This window comes from Lemur catta, chromosome 19 (genome assembly GCF_020740605.2).
Source record: "Lemur catta isolate mLemCat1 chromosome 19, mLemCat1.pri, whole genome shotgun sequence".
In the NCBI taxonomy this organism is placed as follows: Eukaryota; Metazoa; Chordata; class Mammalia; order Primates; family Lemuridae; genus Lemur; species Lemur catta.
Window position 1 is genome coordinate 32,514,185 of NC_059146.1, and position 18,121 is coordinate 32,532,305.

The window sequence follows — 18,121 nt, forward strand, 5'->3', positions numbered from 1 at the left end:
TGAGACAGCAATTTCTTTTAACTTTTTATTAGATATTTAAATTTTGTAGGCTCTAATTAAGTTACAACGACCCCAAAGCTGACACTACCTATGAGGGCTGCAGGTCCCACAAATACAAATGGGTATAGATTGGTTTTGGCAAAAAGTGGATAATTGTCCCCAGTGTTGCACCTACTCGCGGTGGCCCTAGAGCAAGAAAGAGTGGCGGAGGAGGAGACTTCTGCTCAGATGACAACGGAGGGGAGAGGCGGTCTGCCCGCTGGGTGAAAGCTCTTAGCTGTCCTGAGTGGAGGAACATCCTGCAGTTACCAGCAGACAGCACGGGCTTCACTTGGGAGTCCTGCCTGGACCAGGTACTGCCTGCTAGAGGTGAGGTCAAAACGCGGGAGAAGGGCGCGGAACTGTAAAGGGCGAGGAGAGGTGCGGCGACAGCGACGTGATCCAGACCAACCTGGGGCAAGGGGGGCTACGGAGCTTGCGGAGGAAGTCGCCTGGGAAGAGCTGTCTGTCTGTGCGCTGCCGGATCCTCGGAGGGGACTGGGGAGCGCAGAGAGGAGTCCCGGCTGCTGGCTCCTCCGGGCGAAGCTCACCCTGTTCGGCCTGGTGTGGGTGAGGACCCTTCAGAACACGTGGCCGAGAAAGGGCGTGCGAGCCGAGGACACGAAGAAATGACAGCAGAGGGCAAAGGCGAGGCCCAACGGCCCAACCCCAGCCGGACTGTCGAGCTGCGGTCCTTCGCCCACTTGGCTGCAGGCATTTGGCACCCACCGGGCTGCCATCAGTGGAGATTGCTCAGAACCTGGCCCGGGAGCGGGAGCTTCAGCAGCCGGTGTGCCAGCGCTTGCCCCTGGGGTCTCTGGAGGCATGCTCTGCCCAAAGCCAGAGGCAGGAGCAACCCATACCTGCCCAGGGTAGGGGCCTGGCTAACAAGGACAGGGGCAGGGAGGGAGGGAGTGGGCGGTGCCCTCTCCGGACTCTCCCCCAGACAGCCAGGGAGACTGCCGCCCACCTGTGCTAAGGTGGGGAGGGGACACCAGAGCAGCTGGGGCCAAGGGCCCTCAGCTTCTTCCTTTCAGGCAGCCACCACAGAGGACCTCGTTTACCCTCCCTCCACTCCCTGTGCAGGTAGCCTGGAGCTCCTGATGCCGCCTCCTCCAGGAAGCTCTGCATCCAAGTCCTGGAGCCAGGCAGGACTTCTCTGTGGTCGTCTTGGAAAGGTATGAACGTACAGCATTAGCATCTGGGCTGTGAAGGTTTCTAATGTGGGGACCAGGTGCTCAGACGTTCCTGGATGCTGCTTCCCACATCCCTGCCTGGCAGGCAGGTTCTCCTCACTTCTTTTTGCATATTTGGTAAAACAGCATTTAAACCTTAGAACCTCCCTCAGCTCACACAGGTGGTAATGGCCCTGCCACGACTTGACCCAGGCTGTCCGATTCCAGAACTCTTGAATTTAACCACCTGAACTGTGGTGCCTCCTTATCATGTATGCAGTGTATTACTGTTTCTTACAGTCTTTAGGGGTACGTAGCACCATGCATACCTATCATGAGCGCAGCCATGACTTACTAGAAGGTCTTCTTTGGCTCAACTCCTAAGTTGACCATAGTCCATGCTGGACTCCAGTCTCCTCAGAAGATGTAGGGCAGAGACTGCCAATTGTCAACATATCCCAGAGGACATTTCTCTTCAAATTGACCCTTGTGGCTAATCACACAGCTGTCTGTGCCAGGGCAGGAGATGGCATGTCAGGCAGGTGCAAGATCCACCGTGGCTCAATATCCTTGTGCCCCCAACGGCACCAGTATGGAATTGTAGGAATTCCATAGATGAGATTTCAGGGTCCTGGCCAAAACTGACAACTTACCAATATTCACTTTTCCAGTCCACTGCATGAGATCTATCTTCATATGTTTTGATCCTTTTAACTTTTTCTCAGCAATGTTTTAATAGCAAGGGTCAGCAAATTATGGCCCATGGGCCAAATTTGGCCTATATCCTGTTTTTGTAAGGCCGCTGAGCTATTAAATAAGAATCATGATGTTAACATCTTTAAAGGGTCATAAGAAAATTAAAAACAAGAACAAAACTCCCCAAAGAATATGTGACAGAGACCATATGTGAACTACAAAGACTACGTTATTTACTCTCTGGTCCTTTCCAGAGAAAGTTTGCAACTACTAAAGTTTTGTAGTTTTCCCTATATAGTCCTGCTTAGCTTTTTAAAATTTATTCCTAAGTATTTTATGAGATTTTCAAATATTATTTAAGTGTTGGCTTTTAAGTTTTAGTGTTCAAGAGTTCATCAGCAGTATACACAAAATGCATGAAAATAGATGTGTATGTGTTTGTATAGTACTTGTATACACACATACATTTTGTATACTGGAAACTTGCTAAATTCACTTTTTATTGTTGGTAGTTTCTTTGCAGATGCTTTTGGGTTTTCTACATACACATATATTTTCTGTAAATCATGTACCTCTGAATAAAGTCAGTTTTACTTCTGTTTCAATCTGCATGCCTTTTATTTTTGTTTCCTACCTTCTACGTTGGCAGAGACCAACAGTTGTCAGCACAGCAGCACTGGGCATTTCTCTTCTCACTGAGCCTTGCAGCTGACCACACCGCCGTATATGTGTATCTTCTCCCCGGGCAAGGGCGTGAGCTGCACATCAGGTGGGCATAGGATTATCCTGGCTTAAAAGCCTTATGACCCGTGGACAGAAATATCTCTTATAATAATTTCATAGAACAGATTTGGGGTCCTGGTTGAAATTGATAATTTGCTAATATTAATTTTTCAGTCCACTATCATGATATATGTTTATGTGTATGTGTGTGTGTACATGTATACATGCATGTGTATATATAGCTATCTATGTCTCGGTATGTGGTAGAATACAGAAAGAACGATTGCCTTTTTATATTGACCTTGTATACTGGCATTTCTTCTTGTAGTGTCTTTGTATATTGGATAGTATTTCCTACACATATGATCCTGTTTGCTAGGTATAAAGGCACTTTATTTCTTCCTTTTTAATCTGTATGATTTCATTTATTTTTCTTACCTTTTACATTTACTGTGATCTCCAGGAAAATGTTTAGTATAAAGTGGAGACAATGAACAACCTTTTCCAGCTCCTGATCTGAGAGGAAAAGTGTTCAGTATGCTATTAACTGAAAGCTTTTGTAGATGTGCTTCATCATATAAAGGATGTTCCTTCCAATTCTTTCTATGCTGATTTTTTAAAGCAGTGTTAAATTCTCTACAAAGAATAAAAAAAATGGGCAGGCATGGTGGCTCATGCCTGTAGTCCTATCTACTTAGGAGGCTGAGGCAGGAGGATAGCTTGAGCCCATGAGTTTGAGGCTACAGTGAGCTATGATTGTGACACTGCACTCCAGCCTGGGTGATAACATGAGACCCTGTCTCAAAAAAAAAAAAAAAAAAGAAGAAGACCAAAATTGTCAAGTATGTTTTCTTAAGACATATTAGGGGTGAGCTGGCCCACAGCGAAGTCAAGAGTGATGGGGAAGGAGCACAGGGGGTGGCGGCAAGCGAGGATCACCCATCCCTTCCTCCTTTGAACCGAACTTTCTCATGGCTGCTGTCCCTTACATTTAAAACACAGAGATTTCAGACATCAGCATGTGCAGTTGTAAAGTGTGGCTATGCCACATCCCATGCCGCAGCTGAACCACAGAACTGTGGGAAGTTACATCTGCCTCAGCACATCTCCACTCACATAAGTCAGTTCTTCCGCCGTTGAGTAAAAGCAAAGACAGATGAGCAGAGAGGATCAATGAGCAAGAACAAGGCTGTGTACATATGTGTTTATCAATCTTGGAAAGAAAGGTAAGGGCCCAGTGGTAAATGGGCGAGACAGAGGGAGCAGCCACAGGCAGCACGGGGTCCTGCCAATCTAAGACTAGAGGAAAACTGGCACAGCCAGGCATGGCATAGTGGACACTTACTCATCTTTTTCTTCTCTCCACAGTAGAACATCTCAAGGCCAGTGTGTTGACTTCTGATCGGCCTCATCCAAAAGCACACCCTCTGACACATACACAAACACCCTGAAATATTGGGCCTCCAGCTTGCTCTCAGATGAGGGAGGACAGGTTAAGTTTGTTTGATGTAACTAGAAAGGGCTGAGCCTCTTCCCAGTAGAGCAAAGCCCATTCGTGGCAATTGGTGGTCACTCAACATTTCTATCTAACTTTTGCTTATAGTTATAGGATATTGTTTCTTTCATTAGAAGAAAGTGAGTGGGTTGGTGATCCAACACTTCTGTCTCCAAAGAAACCCTAGGCACATGTCAAAGGTGCCCCAAGGTGAAACTGCTGCTTGCCATCCTCATGCCAGAGGTACATTTTCTCTGAAAGATATCAGCAAAAGTTCTGAAGCTTGGGTCTCTCCTCGCTGCTTTTCCCCACTCTAAGTCAAAGGGGATACTCTGTCTAGGGCCCAGGTATTCTGAATGAATGCAGGTATAGAAGTGTCTTCCTAAAAGTGCATAGTGTTCTCCTGTGCGACTGTAACAGATGTGCCCCATCCATGAGCACCTCAGCTGCTCTGAATGATGGTGGGAACAGAAGTACCCACAGGATAGCACGGTGCTGCCTCCTCCCACTGTATCACCTGTGCTCTCACTGTGTGCCCCAGGTGCTCTGCCAGTAGCGTGTCCAATCACAGATTTGGTGCCAGCCCCTCAAACAGCACAAGTAGGCTGATGGAAGGAACAGAGGTATCTCATGGCATGCACGTCTTCTCAGCGGTGCAGGTTTCTCCAATAGTAACAGGTTTGCTCTGGCCAGGTGAGCCCCAAGTGTTCAGACCATATTAGGAAGAGAAGACCCTCCAAACACAGTTATGGTGTTGCCCTCTCCCTTGCAACCTGTGTGCTGTGGACAAGTGGGACCCAGGTGCTCTGACTGTAGGTAGGAACATAAAGGCCTCCAGGCACAGATGCAGTCCTGGCCCCTTCTACCGCAGAGGTGTGCTTTGGGCTGATGCGTCCCAGGTGTTCTGACTACAGGCAGGAAGAGAAGTCGGTATCTCCAGCACAGCTATGGTGCTGGCCTCTCCCACTGCAACAGATGTGCTCTGGCTGGACGGGTCCTGGGTGATTTGAACACAAGAGGGAACAGATGTGTCTTCTGGAACATGTTCCTGCTTAGTGATGCTGCATCTTCCAGTAGCAATAGGTGTGTTTCGGCTGGGCTGGCACCAGCAGCAGTGACGATAGGCAGGAAGGAAATGTTTCCCAGGATATTTGCTTTCGGCGAGGCTGGCCTCTCTGATTGCAATAGGGATGCTATAGGCCAACAGGACCCTGATGCTCAGGTCGAAGCCTCCCCCATCATGAGCAGTGGTTCTGGGTGTCCCCTCACCATTCTGTCCCAAAGCTGAGTGCTCTAGACATGGAGGTGACATCTGGGATATAGGCAATGACCCCAAAGCTGCCACTACCTATAAGAGCTGCAGATCCCACAAATAAAAATGGGTATGGATTAGAGTTGGCAAAAGGTGAGGACTAGTCCTCAGTGCTGGTGGCATTCAATGGCAAGAGAGAGTGGCCGCACCAATGGGGAAAACAACCAAGGTACCACCATAGGCTGGTTGGATGTTGACAGGGATGTCAAAGGAGTACATAGGGGTGTCAAATTCCCAAAAGCTGACTGAGTTGTGTTGCCATAGGGTTCCATGGCTACAGTAGAGGTTAAGTATGAAGGGTTTTTAGGGGCTGCCTGGTTTCTCAAAGGGAAATAGCTATTAAAACTGGGGGAGAGCCTGGGGAATGGGCATGGTATCCATATTGATTTCATCAGAGTCAAAGGCAGGCTTGGATACCAAGTCTGGGGAGGGGCTGCCTACTGGGGTGGAGGCAACTGCAGAATCAGTGCTAGGTGGGCCAGAAGAGATGGGGCACTGTGGACAGTGGCTCGCTGTGGAGGCCCATTAGGACCCCCAGATTTCAGCTGACAGGTGTTTCCTGGATCAAAGGGAAAGTTGAAAGTTCAGGTAGGGCTGCTGACCATAAAAGCAGGTGGGCTGGTGGAGACAATAGCCTTTGCAGGGGGTATCTGCTCCACACTAGGATGGGCCTGGTTAAATGGGCGGAAGCTCACACTGGATCCTGGTGGAGACCTGAAGATGAAAGCCTGGAACGCAGAGTGGCGTCCGCACTGGTTATAACAAAGTCCAAAGTGGCCTGGGCAGTCCACGCTGCAGACAGGCTGAGTGGGGTGGCGGAAGTGGTCGCAGAAGCAGCGATGGGTCGGCTTGTGAACACAGGGTACTGGCGGAAGCGACTTGAAGAGAGGTCTGTAAGAAAAAGAGGAGAATCTACACATACATGTGTATGTGACTCTATAGAGGTGTACACAACCTACACAGGAGGTAGGTTTTAAGGAGGGGGAGAAAGTTCTAGGATGTGTGGGCATGGCAGAAGTAGAGGATACTGCAATTATGACAGGGACTGGAATGCAAAGGGTCTCTATTCTCATTATTAAGTGAAATACTACTTAATGGGGCATCTCTTCTCATTATTATGTGGAGCACTACGTGTAGGTTGGAATCCAAAGTGAGAAACAGCAGGAACAGCAAAAGGAGAGTCAGGACCTGTGCATCTCATTTCGTGGTCAATATCCGGTGTAGGGGTAGGTACAGGGCCAGATAGCATGGGTGGCCTGACAGGTCAGCCAAGTTAGTGACTGCTAATTTGGTAGTATCCAGAACCTGCAAGGAGAAAGTGACCAGTGGCAAAGTATCTGCAGTCCCCACAGCAGGCAGAGAGAAAGAACAGGCAGGCCGAGTGACACTGCTGTCTGAAGGGGCCTCAGTTTTATCTTCCACCACCTTGGGGTTCCATTGGCATTCAGAGTTCTTCAAGCCCTTTAGCAATCCCTGCACAAGGAAGGTATGAGATGGGGGCAACTCTCCTCTATCCCACAATGGTGGCAGTATGCGCAGCAGTGCCAATTTCTGTTTATAGAGCCTACAACTGGCACACGTGAGTGGAGAATTTCTCTTTGACAAAATATCTGAAAGCTTTCCTGTCTGAGTCATCTTCTTTGACTTCCGTAGGCTGGAGAGCTGAGTTAATGGCCTTCATCAAGCTCTTCCTTTCTCAACCTCTCTGGCAGCAGGAAGGGAAACATGGCCAGCCGGACAGCCTGCTACACCTGCTGCACTCTTGGAAGGATCACTCCTTTAAAGAGGTGGGTAGCTTCCAGCATGCAAAACTAGGCTGGTGATGGTATGACCATTGGTGACTGATCTCACAGAAGATGTCTGTGATATCCTTACCTAAGCTGTTTTGTGGGTCCCTGGAATAGAGGTTTCTATTCAGGGGCCCAGGACTGCTCCCAAATCTGTGGTGACTCTATTGGTCATTAGGGGCCTAGATGCTGATGGTATACTCCTACTATTTGGGGGCATCTTTTCTGATAATCCTGCCTTTTGGACACTATTTAATCATCTTCCTCCTTCAATATCCCCTTCCTTTGTGCTCCTAGTGTCATCTCAGTCACTGTTAAGCAAGGATCTGGAGGGTGCTTGGCTGGCCCAAGCCTCATAAAGGTAGGACTGCTTGATCAGGTGACAAAGGAGGAAAGTTAATTTGTGCCTCGGAGGAGGGATCTTCACCTTTCCTGAGTGGCCACACACTTTGAGGTACAAGCAGACAGCAACGTCATCTTCAGAGTCCACCCAGAACCACATAGAGCAGCACCGGGGCTGCCTGATGGAACACCACCACCTTTTAGGAGTGTACAACACCAGGGTTAATGCATCGGATCCCAGTAGAACTGCCAGGGGAAATGCCAGAGAGGCGCAGGGGCAGTGGGAGGATCCCAGCCAGAAGGGGACACAGCAGGTCTGGTTGAAGGGGTGTGCAACAGTGCGGCAGGGGGCTGGAGCAGGATGGCGGTGAAGCTTGCTGACGAAGTTGCCTGTAAAGGGCAGTTTGTGTGCTGTCGGATCCTGGGAGTGTAGCGCAAAATTTGGAGAGGTCTCCTGGCTACCTGCCACTGTTCAGCCTGATGCGTGTGCTGCATCGTTGGAACATGTGACCAAGAAAAAGCATGCCAGCTAAGGGCATACCAGGGAAGAGCATGAGGAAAAAGCTCCAAAGGTTAAAGGGTGAGGCCCAGAAGCTAAGCCCCAGCAAGACTCTAGTGCTTCCTGACTTTCCCACTGCCGGTTGCAGGCGTTTGGCATCAGACAGTCCTAGTGGTGTAGTGGGACTATTCAAGACTGTGAATTTTGAGAGCCTGCATAACTGTCACCCCCAGGGCACCATGTCTGCAGGCAGCTCGGCACCGCAGGTGAATTTACCTCAGCCTCTTCCTTTCAGGCAACCACCAGATGACACCAGTTAACCCCCACAGCTGGCCCCACCTCCTCCATGCCTGGTAGGTCAAGGCTTGGAACACCACTTCCTCCAGGGACTTCTCTAGCTCCTCTTTAATTCCTGAACCCAGGTGTAGCTTTTTTGTGGTCGCCCTGAAAAGACAAGTGTCCCAAGTGTCACCAGCTGGACGACTAAGGTTTCCGAGGTAGAGATATGGATATTGCACCACAACACACCCTTTCCTGGTTGGCAGTTTATCTTCACTTATTTTTACAAATTTAGTAAGACAGCATTTAAGCCTTAGAACCTTCCTCGGGTCACACATGTGGTACTGGCCCGCTCGGAATTTGAACCCAGACTGTCTGATTCCAGAGCTCATGCATTTAACCACCAGACTGTGGTGCCTCCGCATCATGCAGTCACCATATATTACCATTTTCTGATACACCTTCGGGTACTTAGTACAATTATGCACCCACAATGAACGCAGGCCCTACCTACTTGGAGACCTTCTTTGGTTCAATTCATAAATCAATCATTGATCACACTGAGCTCCAATTTCGTCACAAGATGTAGGGCAGGAACCACCAACTGTCAGCACGTTCCTGTCAGGCATTTATCTTCAGTATGAGCCGAGTAGCAAACCATGCAGCTGTGAGCAATCCCCAGGTGCAGGGATACCAGATGTGTATCAGGTGAATGCAGGATCCAACCTGGCCGACAAGCATTATGCCCCACGGGCACCGAGATCTCACACAACTCCGAAAACCAGCTTTCGGTGCCCTAGTTGAAATTAACAACTACCAAGATTAACTTCCGGTCCATGAGCATGGTCCAGCTTTTCCTACATATAGGTCTTTTAAAAAACTTTTCTGTCAGATACTGTTTTGTAGCAGGGTTCCACAAATATAGCCCATGGGCTAAATTTGGCCTGTCCTTGTAATGCCAATGAGATTAGAATGGTGTTCACATTTTTAAAAGGTTGTAAAAACAAAACAGAAAAACAGAAGAATGTGATAGCGACCATGTGTAAACTGGAAAGCCTGTATTTCCTATCTGGTCTTTTCAGTAAAAATTTGCCAACCCCCGTTCTGTAGTTTTTGGTGCATAGGTCTTATATAGCATTTGGTAAATTATTCCTAAGTATTTTATCAGTTTTTTATGCTATTGTAAACGATATCTTTTAAATTTTAGTTTTCAGTTGTTTACTGGTAGTATATAGAATATACAATTGGTTTTTATATATTGACCTTGTATGCTGGAACATTGTTTAATTCAGTCTCTATTTCTGGTAGTTTCTTTTTAGATTTCTTAGGATTTTCTATTTACACATTTATGTTTCCTATGAATAAAGAAGAGTTTTACATCTTTCTGTTTAATACATATGCCTTTTTTTCTTTCTCTTACCTGCACATTTGCACTGACCTCTGGGAAAATGTTGAATACAAGTGGAGACAACAGACACACTTCCCAGGTTCCGTATCTTAGGGGAAAGTATCCAGTGTGCTAACTGAAGGGTTTTTGTGGATGCACTTCCTCACATAAAGGACGTTCCCTCCAATTCTTATTTTGCTAAGAGATTTTTTGAAAGGGGTATTGAATTTTGTCAATTACTTTGTACACATATTTGAGATAATCATATGGCTTTTAGCCTTCTCTTAATAAGTGAAATATGTTGATTTTTGTAATGTTAAATCAACCTTGCGTTCCTGGGACCCCACCCAAGAGGAGGTCATATTAGATCATATGTAATTATTATATCTTTTTGATAAACTGACCCTTCTATCAGTATGTAATGTCCTTCTTAAAACAGTTTTCTCATTCGTTTTATTTAAATTTTTTTATTTTAATAGATTTAGAGGATACAAGTCGCATTTTGTTACATGTATATATTGTATCATGGGGGAGTCTGGGCTTTTGGTGTATCCTTCACTTGAGTAGTGTACCTGCCTAAATTTGGGCGTGGTGCCAGGCCTCAGCATTTTTTTCTCAACTGGATAGGAAAAGGAAGCAGAGTTATACCCTTTCTGCTAAAACTGCTTTTAATTTAGCTTAGCATACCAGGAGGAAGAATCAGGCTGCTGGGACACTGCCCTCCCGAGCCCCTCCTGGATGCCTCTCCCATTGGTTTTGCATTCCATGGCCATTCCCTGGCAAGACCACAAATCTACTCCGCTTACTAAGGAGCCAAACTGCTTATTCTGGTCCCTCCTATGTCAGGACAAGCTGAGACCACTGGCCTCATCCATCCTGAAGGATGTTAGGAGCACACAGTGATGAGCTCAAGGTGGTGGCAACTCAGGAACTTGTGCCTGAGCTGCGGAATCCGGCCACCTAAATGTGGCGGGGCGGCGACTGGGGTAGGGAGATGGCGCTAGGGCCGCCTAAGCTTGGGGAGATGGTGGGAGGCTTCAGCAGTATTTCTCGACCACAAAGGAAAAAGAGGAGGCGTTACACCCTTCCTTGTCAAACTGACTTTATGTTAGGGTAGCATGCCAGGAGGGAGAGTAGGGCCGACTGGCCATCACCCCTCTCTGAACCCTTTCGTGGAACTTCCCTCATCAGACCGGATTTCCTGGGGGTTCTTTACCAAGACCACAATTCTACTCCGCTTTATGTTGGTGGGCAAGCCCATCAGCTGCCGATAGGACATATACTTCAGCAGCTCGTTATCACACATGTACTCAGGGGACAGGACCTTGGTGGGTTTGTGGTGCAGCAGGTACTTGTTCAAGTGGCTCTCCTCATGCCATATGGCCTCAATGTCATTGGCTCGGTCAATCATCATTGCCTGGTGACAGGCCTTGGTGAGCCTGTGAACCTCTGGCACTGACCCCCCAAATAAGGCCCCTATGTAATAAAAGTCCCCCTCATCCCCAGGAATGTAGGCTTGGGACTCAGGCCGGCGTTCATAGGCAAAGTTGTTCCTTCCAGTCCCGTAGTAGCCAGGATGGAGGGTGCCGAACAAGGAGGAGAGGATTTCCACACCCACGTGGTCACTGAACTTCATGTCCACGTCCGTGCACACGAGGTAATCCACCTCCCCGAGGAAGCGCTCCTGGGAAAAGTTGCTGATCACCTGCATGCGGCGCATGGAGATGTCCTGCCAGCGGGCATAGCTCTGGGCCTTGAGGATGACCATCCGCCTCCCTCTGTGGAGCTGGATGCGGGGAACGTGGTCAGGTTGGTCGGTGAAGATGTAGTAGTTCACCCTGTGCCCCACCATGAAGTACCTCTCTGCGGACTCCAGGAACTGCTTCAAGAAAACCATGTATTTTTTCATGGCAAACACGGTTAATCCGATGGTGGCATTCTGGAGCCAGAACTGCTCATTCAGTATGTCAGTGTTGAAGGTCCCCTCCCACACAATGGGGGCCAGCCAAGGGGTCACAACAAGGACATCTCGTCTGGAGGGTGTTAGTACATCTGGCTGGGGATACACCATCCTTGATGATTTTACGCGTTGCTGGCCGTGGAGTTCTCTAACAGCTATGCTTCCCCCGTCTAGCATGCTCTTCAGCTCCTGGCTCTGTGGGTTCAGATAACTGTAGCCAAGGAAGGCCAAGATGAGAGCCATGAGGAGAGACAAGGTCACAGGAAGCAAGCAGCATTTTTGTTTCCCAGCCAACACCTGCAGTAGCTGGGCCATGGCTCCACAACGGATGGGTGCTGCCTTTTCTCTCTTCCACACTGCAAGGGTACTCACCCCTCATCGACTGTCTACCCTCAGTGTTCTCCCCAAGGCAGGGTGAGGCTGAACTCCTGGGACCTGAGGGCCCCCACTCCCTGCCCACTACTCCAGCAGCCTAGGCTCCCGCAGTGCCAACTCCTGCACAAAGGGGTACCTGGACTTGGGGGCACACAAGCACACACCAGGGCAAAAGACTCAGGTCCTAGTGGACTGTGATAAATTCAGTTCCAGGCTGAGGTTTGTGAAAGTAACCAGGTGGGCACACGTAGTCAACAATCAACTATAACTCAAGGACCAGCATTCAGGAGAGAAGTCGGGGCTCTGGAAACAGGCTGAGGAGACTGGCTCAAGGAAGGCCACTGGGCAGGTCAAGGGCAGAGAGTGTGATGAAAGCAGAGCAGGGCAGGAGCCAGCCTGACCAGGTAGTCAGAGGGCTTGTGGGCTGGCCTGCCCTTGACACTTACTAGCTGTGAGGCCATTAGCTAAGCAGAGAGCTTCCTGAAAAAATCCGTAAAGTGGAGACCCTTCTGTTCTCTTCCTTAGACTTCCACATCAGCTGTCCCTCAGACAGAGCCCTCAAGAAAGCGAAGAAAGACTGAGCCAGTGCCCTTTGTTGACTTAGGGCGTACTGTATCACTGTGTCATACACCTCCACCTGCCATCCTTGGCAATTCCAAACGTGTACCTCCTGGAAAACGAAGCCTCTGACACAGACCCCTCCTGCTCCACTGCGGGACCAACAGCAGGTGAAAAAGTGTCCCGTGGCAGATAAGGAGCACCTGTCACCTGTACCATGAAGCTGGCTGGTGCTTATGTGCTTCTCTGTGCCACCTTGCTCCTGCCTTCACGCAGAAGTGGGTGGCTGGGGACGTGGGTGGTCCAGGGTTCTGAAAACTTCTTGAGGCAGTTCTGAGCATGTTGGGAGGAGGAAGGGTAGAGTATTTTACTTCTTCCTTTCCTATTTTGATGCTTTTTATTTCGTTTTCATGCTGATGGCTCTTGATAATTCTTTCAGTACTATGTTGAATAGAAGTTGTGTGTGCGGGAAGGTCAGGATGGCTGACTAGGGACATCACTGGCTGGACCATCCCATAGGAAGACTGGATTCAGATAGGGGAGAGGGAGGAAGCGACACGGATCAGGTGTAGCTCTTAGACAGAGGTGCCGAAGCTTGCTGGGGACCTCATGGAGGAAAATTGCAAAACAGAGAGGGAAGAAGATAGGGGAAGAAGGAGGTCCACAAGGATCAAACCCAGAGAGGCTCAGAGCACAGCAAAAGGGTGGGGGAATCACACTCTGTTTTCCAGGAACCTTCAGTCACCAGCAGGCTACCACGTTTCTTGGAGTCTTTTCCACCCCCACAAGCCCAGGCACGGTGGCAAACATGGAACAATGGGGAGAACTTGTGTGATCCTGGAGTCTGCTTATTCCGTGTGGGGCTCCTCTCCAAGGAAAGTGTCACACAAGAGGCCACAGAACTGACTTTCTTCCATTCAGATGCTTCCTCCCCACCCTTCCCCCAAGGCTGCAGCTGGGAGTGTAGTTAGAGCCAAGAATTTGGCCATCAGCCACCTCTCCCCAGGGGGTGCATTCTGGAGGCTGAGGCTTCCACATGCCTCTTCCCTTGGGGGACTGCCGTGGACACAGGGTGCCCAATTTGGGAGCTCCTGCCCGCTGATGTTTCATGGAGTCACATACCAGCGGGTCAGACAAGCAGGCTGAACCTCATTGCCCGCAGACATGAATGGGTTACTGGGGACACAGAGGGGAAGTCTGGGAGCTGGACTTGGGTGGCATGTAAGCCCACATTGTCAGAATTGAAGGGAGAAAACTGGGGTTCTGAGATGCAGCAATCTGGGAGAACACCCATCCTCCCTGCAGGAAAACCACCCTGGTGGATTAGGGTGGATCCTCCAGTGAGGAAGACCCCACCCCTGGCACCATAGCAACCAAGCATGGTGCACTCAGGCACTTGGGCTGACCAGGAGGTGCGGCCCATCCCCCACCCATTCCAACCTGGAGAGAAGTTTGAGCTGAGAATTTGGCGAGCAAATGCCTCTCTCCAGTAGCCACATTCCTCCAGGCTGAGGCCTCCACAGACAGTGGGGCCCATGCCTCTTCCCTTGAGGACTTACAGTGGACCCAGCATGCCCAATCTGGGCGCTCCCTACCGACCAGCATTTCATGGAGAAGCATACTACAGGATCAGACATGCAGGCCAGGGGGAGGTTTGAGAGCTGGACAGTCAGATGTGAATCTCAGATGGCCCCATCTCCACAAGCAGATTTTCTGGTTGGGTGGGGCCGCTTCAGCCCCTGCCTGGCAGCTTTGTAACCAGTTTTATAAGCAAAAAAAATATTTTCTCAACAATGTTTTTGGTTCCCTCATATTTCAAATGAGTTTTCAGTGTTCATATTATGGCTGGGGCTGATAGTTCTAAATGGCCTTGACAGTAAGATTTATCTCAGCCTTGGTAACTTAGCAACTACAGCCTCAGTTAGGCAGAGAACCTTTTAGCAAAATTTCCTGACCAGAACTTTGTAATTTTCTGTTGTACTGATACATTCTCTTTTCAGCTCCTTTCTCAGGAACAGCGAAACCTCCTACAAACCTCCTACAAAGCCCCATACTACCTGCTTGTCTGGAGAAGACAAGGTAAGAGCACAGACCATGCCTGAAGACTCACTGAGCCCACGCACAAGGCTGAACGAATGACCAGTATTAACCCTTAGCTCAGTATAATACTAAAATCTCTGCCCTGGGAGGGACATATCCGCCATTTTTGGCCGTATGTTCTAGCATGATTTCTCACTGCACTTACGTGCCTGGCACTCCACCCCAAACACACAATGATGCTCACACCCCTCCTGCATTATTCATTTCACCTGCAGAAAAAATCCCTGACCCTGTTGGTCAGGGAAGTGGATTTGAGGCAGTTCATGCCTCCCCCTCCCTGTTGGCACATCCATGGAAATAAATCCTTTCTTCCTTGACAATCCTCGCTGTCTCAGTAAGTGGCTTTCTGTGCGGCAAGCAACATTGAACCCCCCTTGTGGGATTATGAAAGAAACATGAGATTATGTAAAATGGCCAAATATAAGAATCATGGGGCATCCCTGAGGGTGAAGAAGAAAATGCACAAGGGCTGGAAAACCTATTTGAGGGAATAATTGAGGAAAACTTCCCTGGTTTTGCTAGAGATTTAGACATCTAGATACAAGAAACTCAACAAACATCTGGGAGACTCATCGCAAAGAGGAAATCACCAAGATATATAGTCATCAGACGGGCCAAAGTCAACACAAAGGAGGAACTCCTGCAAGGCATAAGGAGAAAACATCAAATAACTAACAAAGGAAAACCTATCAGGCTAACTGCAGACTTCTCAACAGAGACCTTACAAGCCAGAAGGAATTGGAGGCCCATCTTCAGTCTTCTTAAACAGAACAACTGCCAGCCTAGAATTTTGTATCCTGCAAAACTAAGTTTCATAAAGGAAGGAGAAATAAAGACTTTTCCAGACAAACACACACTGAGGGAATTTGTCAAGACCCGACCTGCCCTACAAGAAACACTCAGAACTGCATTACAGATGGATCAGCTCAGTCACCACCCAACAGCTAAAGCTCAGAGCTCATGTAAAACCAGAGGTAAAACAAAGAAACAAGATACTACCCATTCAGATGAACAGAACAGCATCCCACACATCAATTCTATCCATCAACATGAATGTTTTGAGTTCCCCACTCAAGAGACATAGGCTGGCTGAGTGGATAAAAAAATACAAGCCCAATAGTTGTACGTATTTGGGGAGTACGTGTGATGTTTTAATACATGTATAAGATGTGCAATAATCAAACCAGGGTAATTGGGATATCCACCACCTCAAACATTTATCTTTGTGTTGGGAACATTACAATTATTCTCTTCTAGCTTTTTTTTTGAAATATACAATAAATTATTGTTAACTATAATTTCCCTACTCTACTATCAAACACTAGAACATATTCCTTATATCTAACTGTATTTTTGTCCCCATTAACCAACTTCTCCTCATCCCCTCTCTTTCCTTCCCTTCCCAGCCTCTGGTAACCACCATTCTACTTTCCACCTCTGAGAGATCCACTTTTTTATCCCCCACATGAGTGAGAACATGTGATATTTGTCTTTCTGTGCCTGGATTATTTCTCTTAACATAATGACCTCCCCATCCATCCATGTTGCTGCAAATGACAGGATTTCATTCTTTTTTGCGGCTGAATAATACACCATTGTGTATAATTTTTCTCTGAATGTTTGGTAGAATAGTTATGAAGCCTTGTAGTCTTGGGCTTTTCTATATTGGGAAGTTTTAAATTATACTTGTCTTAGTCCATTTGTGTTGCTATAAAGAAATACCTGAATCTGGGTAATTTATAAAGAAGAGAAGTTAACTGTGCTCTTGGTTCTCCAGGCTGTACAAGAAGCATGGCACTAGCATCTGCTTCTGGTGAGGGCCTCAGACTGCTTCCACTCATGGTGGAAGACAAGAGAAGTTGGCATGTGAAGAGACCACATGGAGGGGGAGAGAGAGAAAGAGACAGAGAGGAGAGGTGCCAGGGCCAGGGGTGCCAGGTGCCAGGGCCAGGGCCAGGGGTGCAGCTTGGACCCTGGGAGGCAGGGCACAGCAACAGCACGGGCAGGGATGAAGGGGAAAGCTAAAGGCTTAGGCCTGGGTTCAGGGTACAGTGGTAGCACTGACTCAGGCCCCTAGGGCAGCATGATGCTGTGGTAGCTCAGGCTGTAGGGGTGGGACACAGTGGCAGCAATGCCCTGGGAATGATGAGGAGCAACAGCAACTCAGACTCCAAGGAGCATGGTGCAGCAGCTACTCAGCCTGCGGTGGACATGGCCCTGTGTCAACTGGGCACAGCTGTGTGTGGGTGTAGAGGGCAGGGCATAGCACAGCAGCAACTCTGGTCCTTGCGAAGGCAAGGGCCACAGCAGCTGAGGTCTGGATGGCAGGGTGGTACAGTACAGTGGGGATTCTGGCCCCTAGGAAAGCAGGCTGCAATAGTACCTCGGGCCCTGAGGGACGGGGGCTGCAGCAATGAGACCTTGGAAATGGTGGGGCACAGTGGTGAGTTGGGCTGGGGGGAAATGGAGCAGCTCTGTGGAAACTTAGTCTCAGGAAACAGGGAACAGCAGTAATTCAGGCCTGGAGATGACACGACACTGGGTGACCCAGGCCCTGAGGGCTGGGGTACAGTAGATGCAAGGCCCCAGGGATGGAGGGGCACAATGGCTACTAAGGAGGGGGTGATAAGGCACAGCACTGGTTCCTTCCCTGGGGGAAGGGTAGCACTGTGGACTCTGGGCATCTCTCCCCGTTCAGCTCAGTGTGGGTGAAAGCTGCAGAGATCCCCAGTGGCAAAGTCTTCAGGGGTCCACAGAGGTGATGAAGGTGCTGAGTCCGTCCTGACCACCTTTCCCTGCAGGGAGGAAGACCTGATGTGTCCTAGCTCTTCCACACTTGGGGAATAAGGGTGGCACGATCTTTTGTCTCTTCTATCATGGTTTCCAGATCAGTCTTGAAGACAGACAGTTAGGGATTTTCCAGAAAACTCTGTGCTCTGATAAAGGTTTCACAGCTAGTAAATTTCAAGAGGCCAGAGCACAAGCCCTCTACCCCCTGGTCAGCCCCCTGGTGGCTCCTGCCCTGCTTTCATCGCAATCACTGTCTTTGACTTGCTTAATAGCCTGCCTTGAATTTGTCTCTTGTACCTGTTTCAGGAGCCCTGACTTCTCTCCTACATTCTGGCCCAGAAGTTCTGGCTGTGTGTTAAGTGAATCCTGCCACCTGGTTCTTTCACATGCCCTCAAACCAAAACTGAATTTATGGTGTTTCTATAATCTCTGGAGGCCTCCTCCCCTGGGAGGCCCTGGATGGCCTGCTCTCAGGAGTCCCTTGAGCTGGGGTAGGGTCTCAGGAGGAGCAGGAGGGGCGTGAGCACCTCATGGTCCATGCCTTCTGCCTCACCCTGCTCAGAAGAGGCTGCTGTGGGCAGAAGGTAGAAGAGGAGCAGGTGCC

The 18,121-nt window shown here is 48.9% G+C and overlaps 1 protein-coding gene across 1 annotated transcript; it reads right to left on the reverse strand.

The window, feature by feature from the left end:
* Window positions 1-375: 375 nt before the first annotated feature.
* On the reverse strand, window positions 376-12,009 carry LOC123624234 (histo-blood group ABO system transferase-like). Its single transcript, XM_045531866.1, has 7 exons — window positions 10,928-12,009; window positions 8,408-8,512; window positions 6,043-6,331; window positions 5,882-5,952; window positions 5,590-5,714; window positions 708-799; window positions 376-618 (listed from the first exon to the last, which is right to left on the reverse strand). Exons 1-7 carry the CDS (start codon window positions 12,007-12,009, stop codon window positions 376-378), a joined length of 2,007 nt encoding a protein of 668 aa, XP_045387822.1.
* Window positions 12,010-18,121: the final 6,112 nt, after the last annotated feature.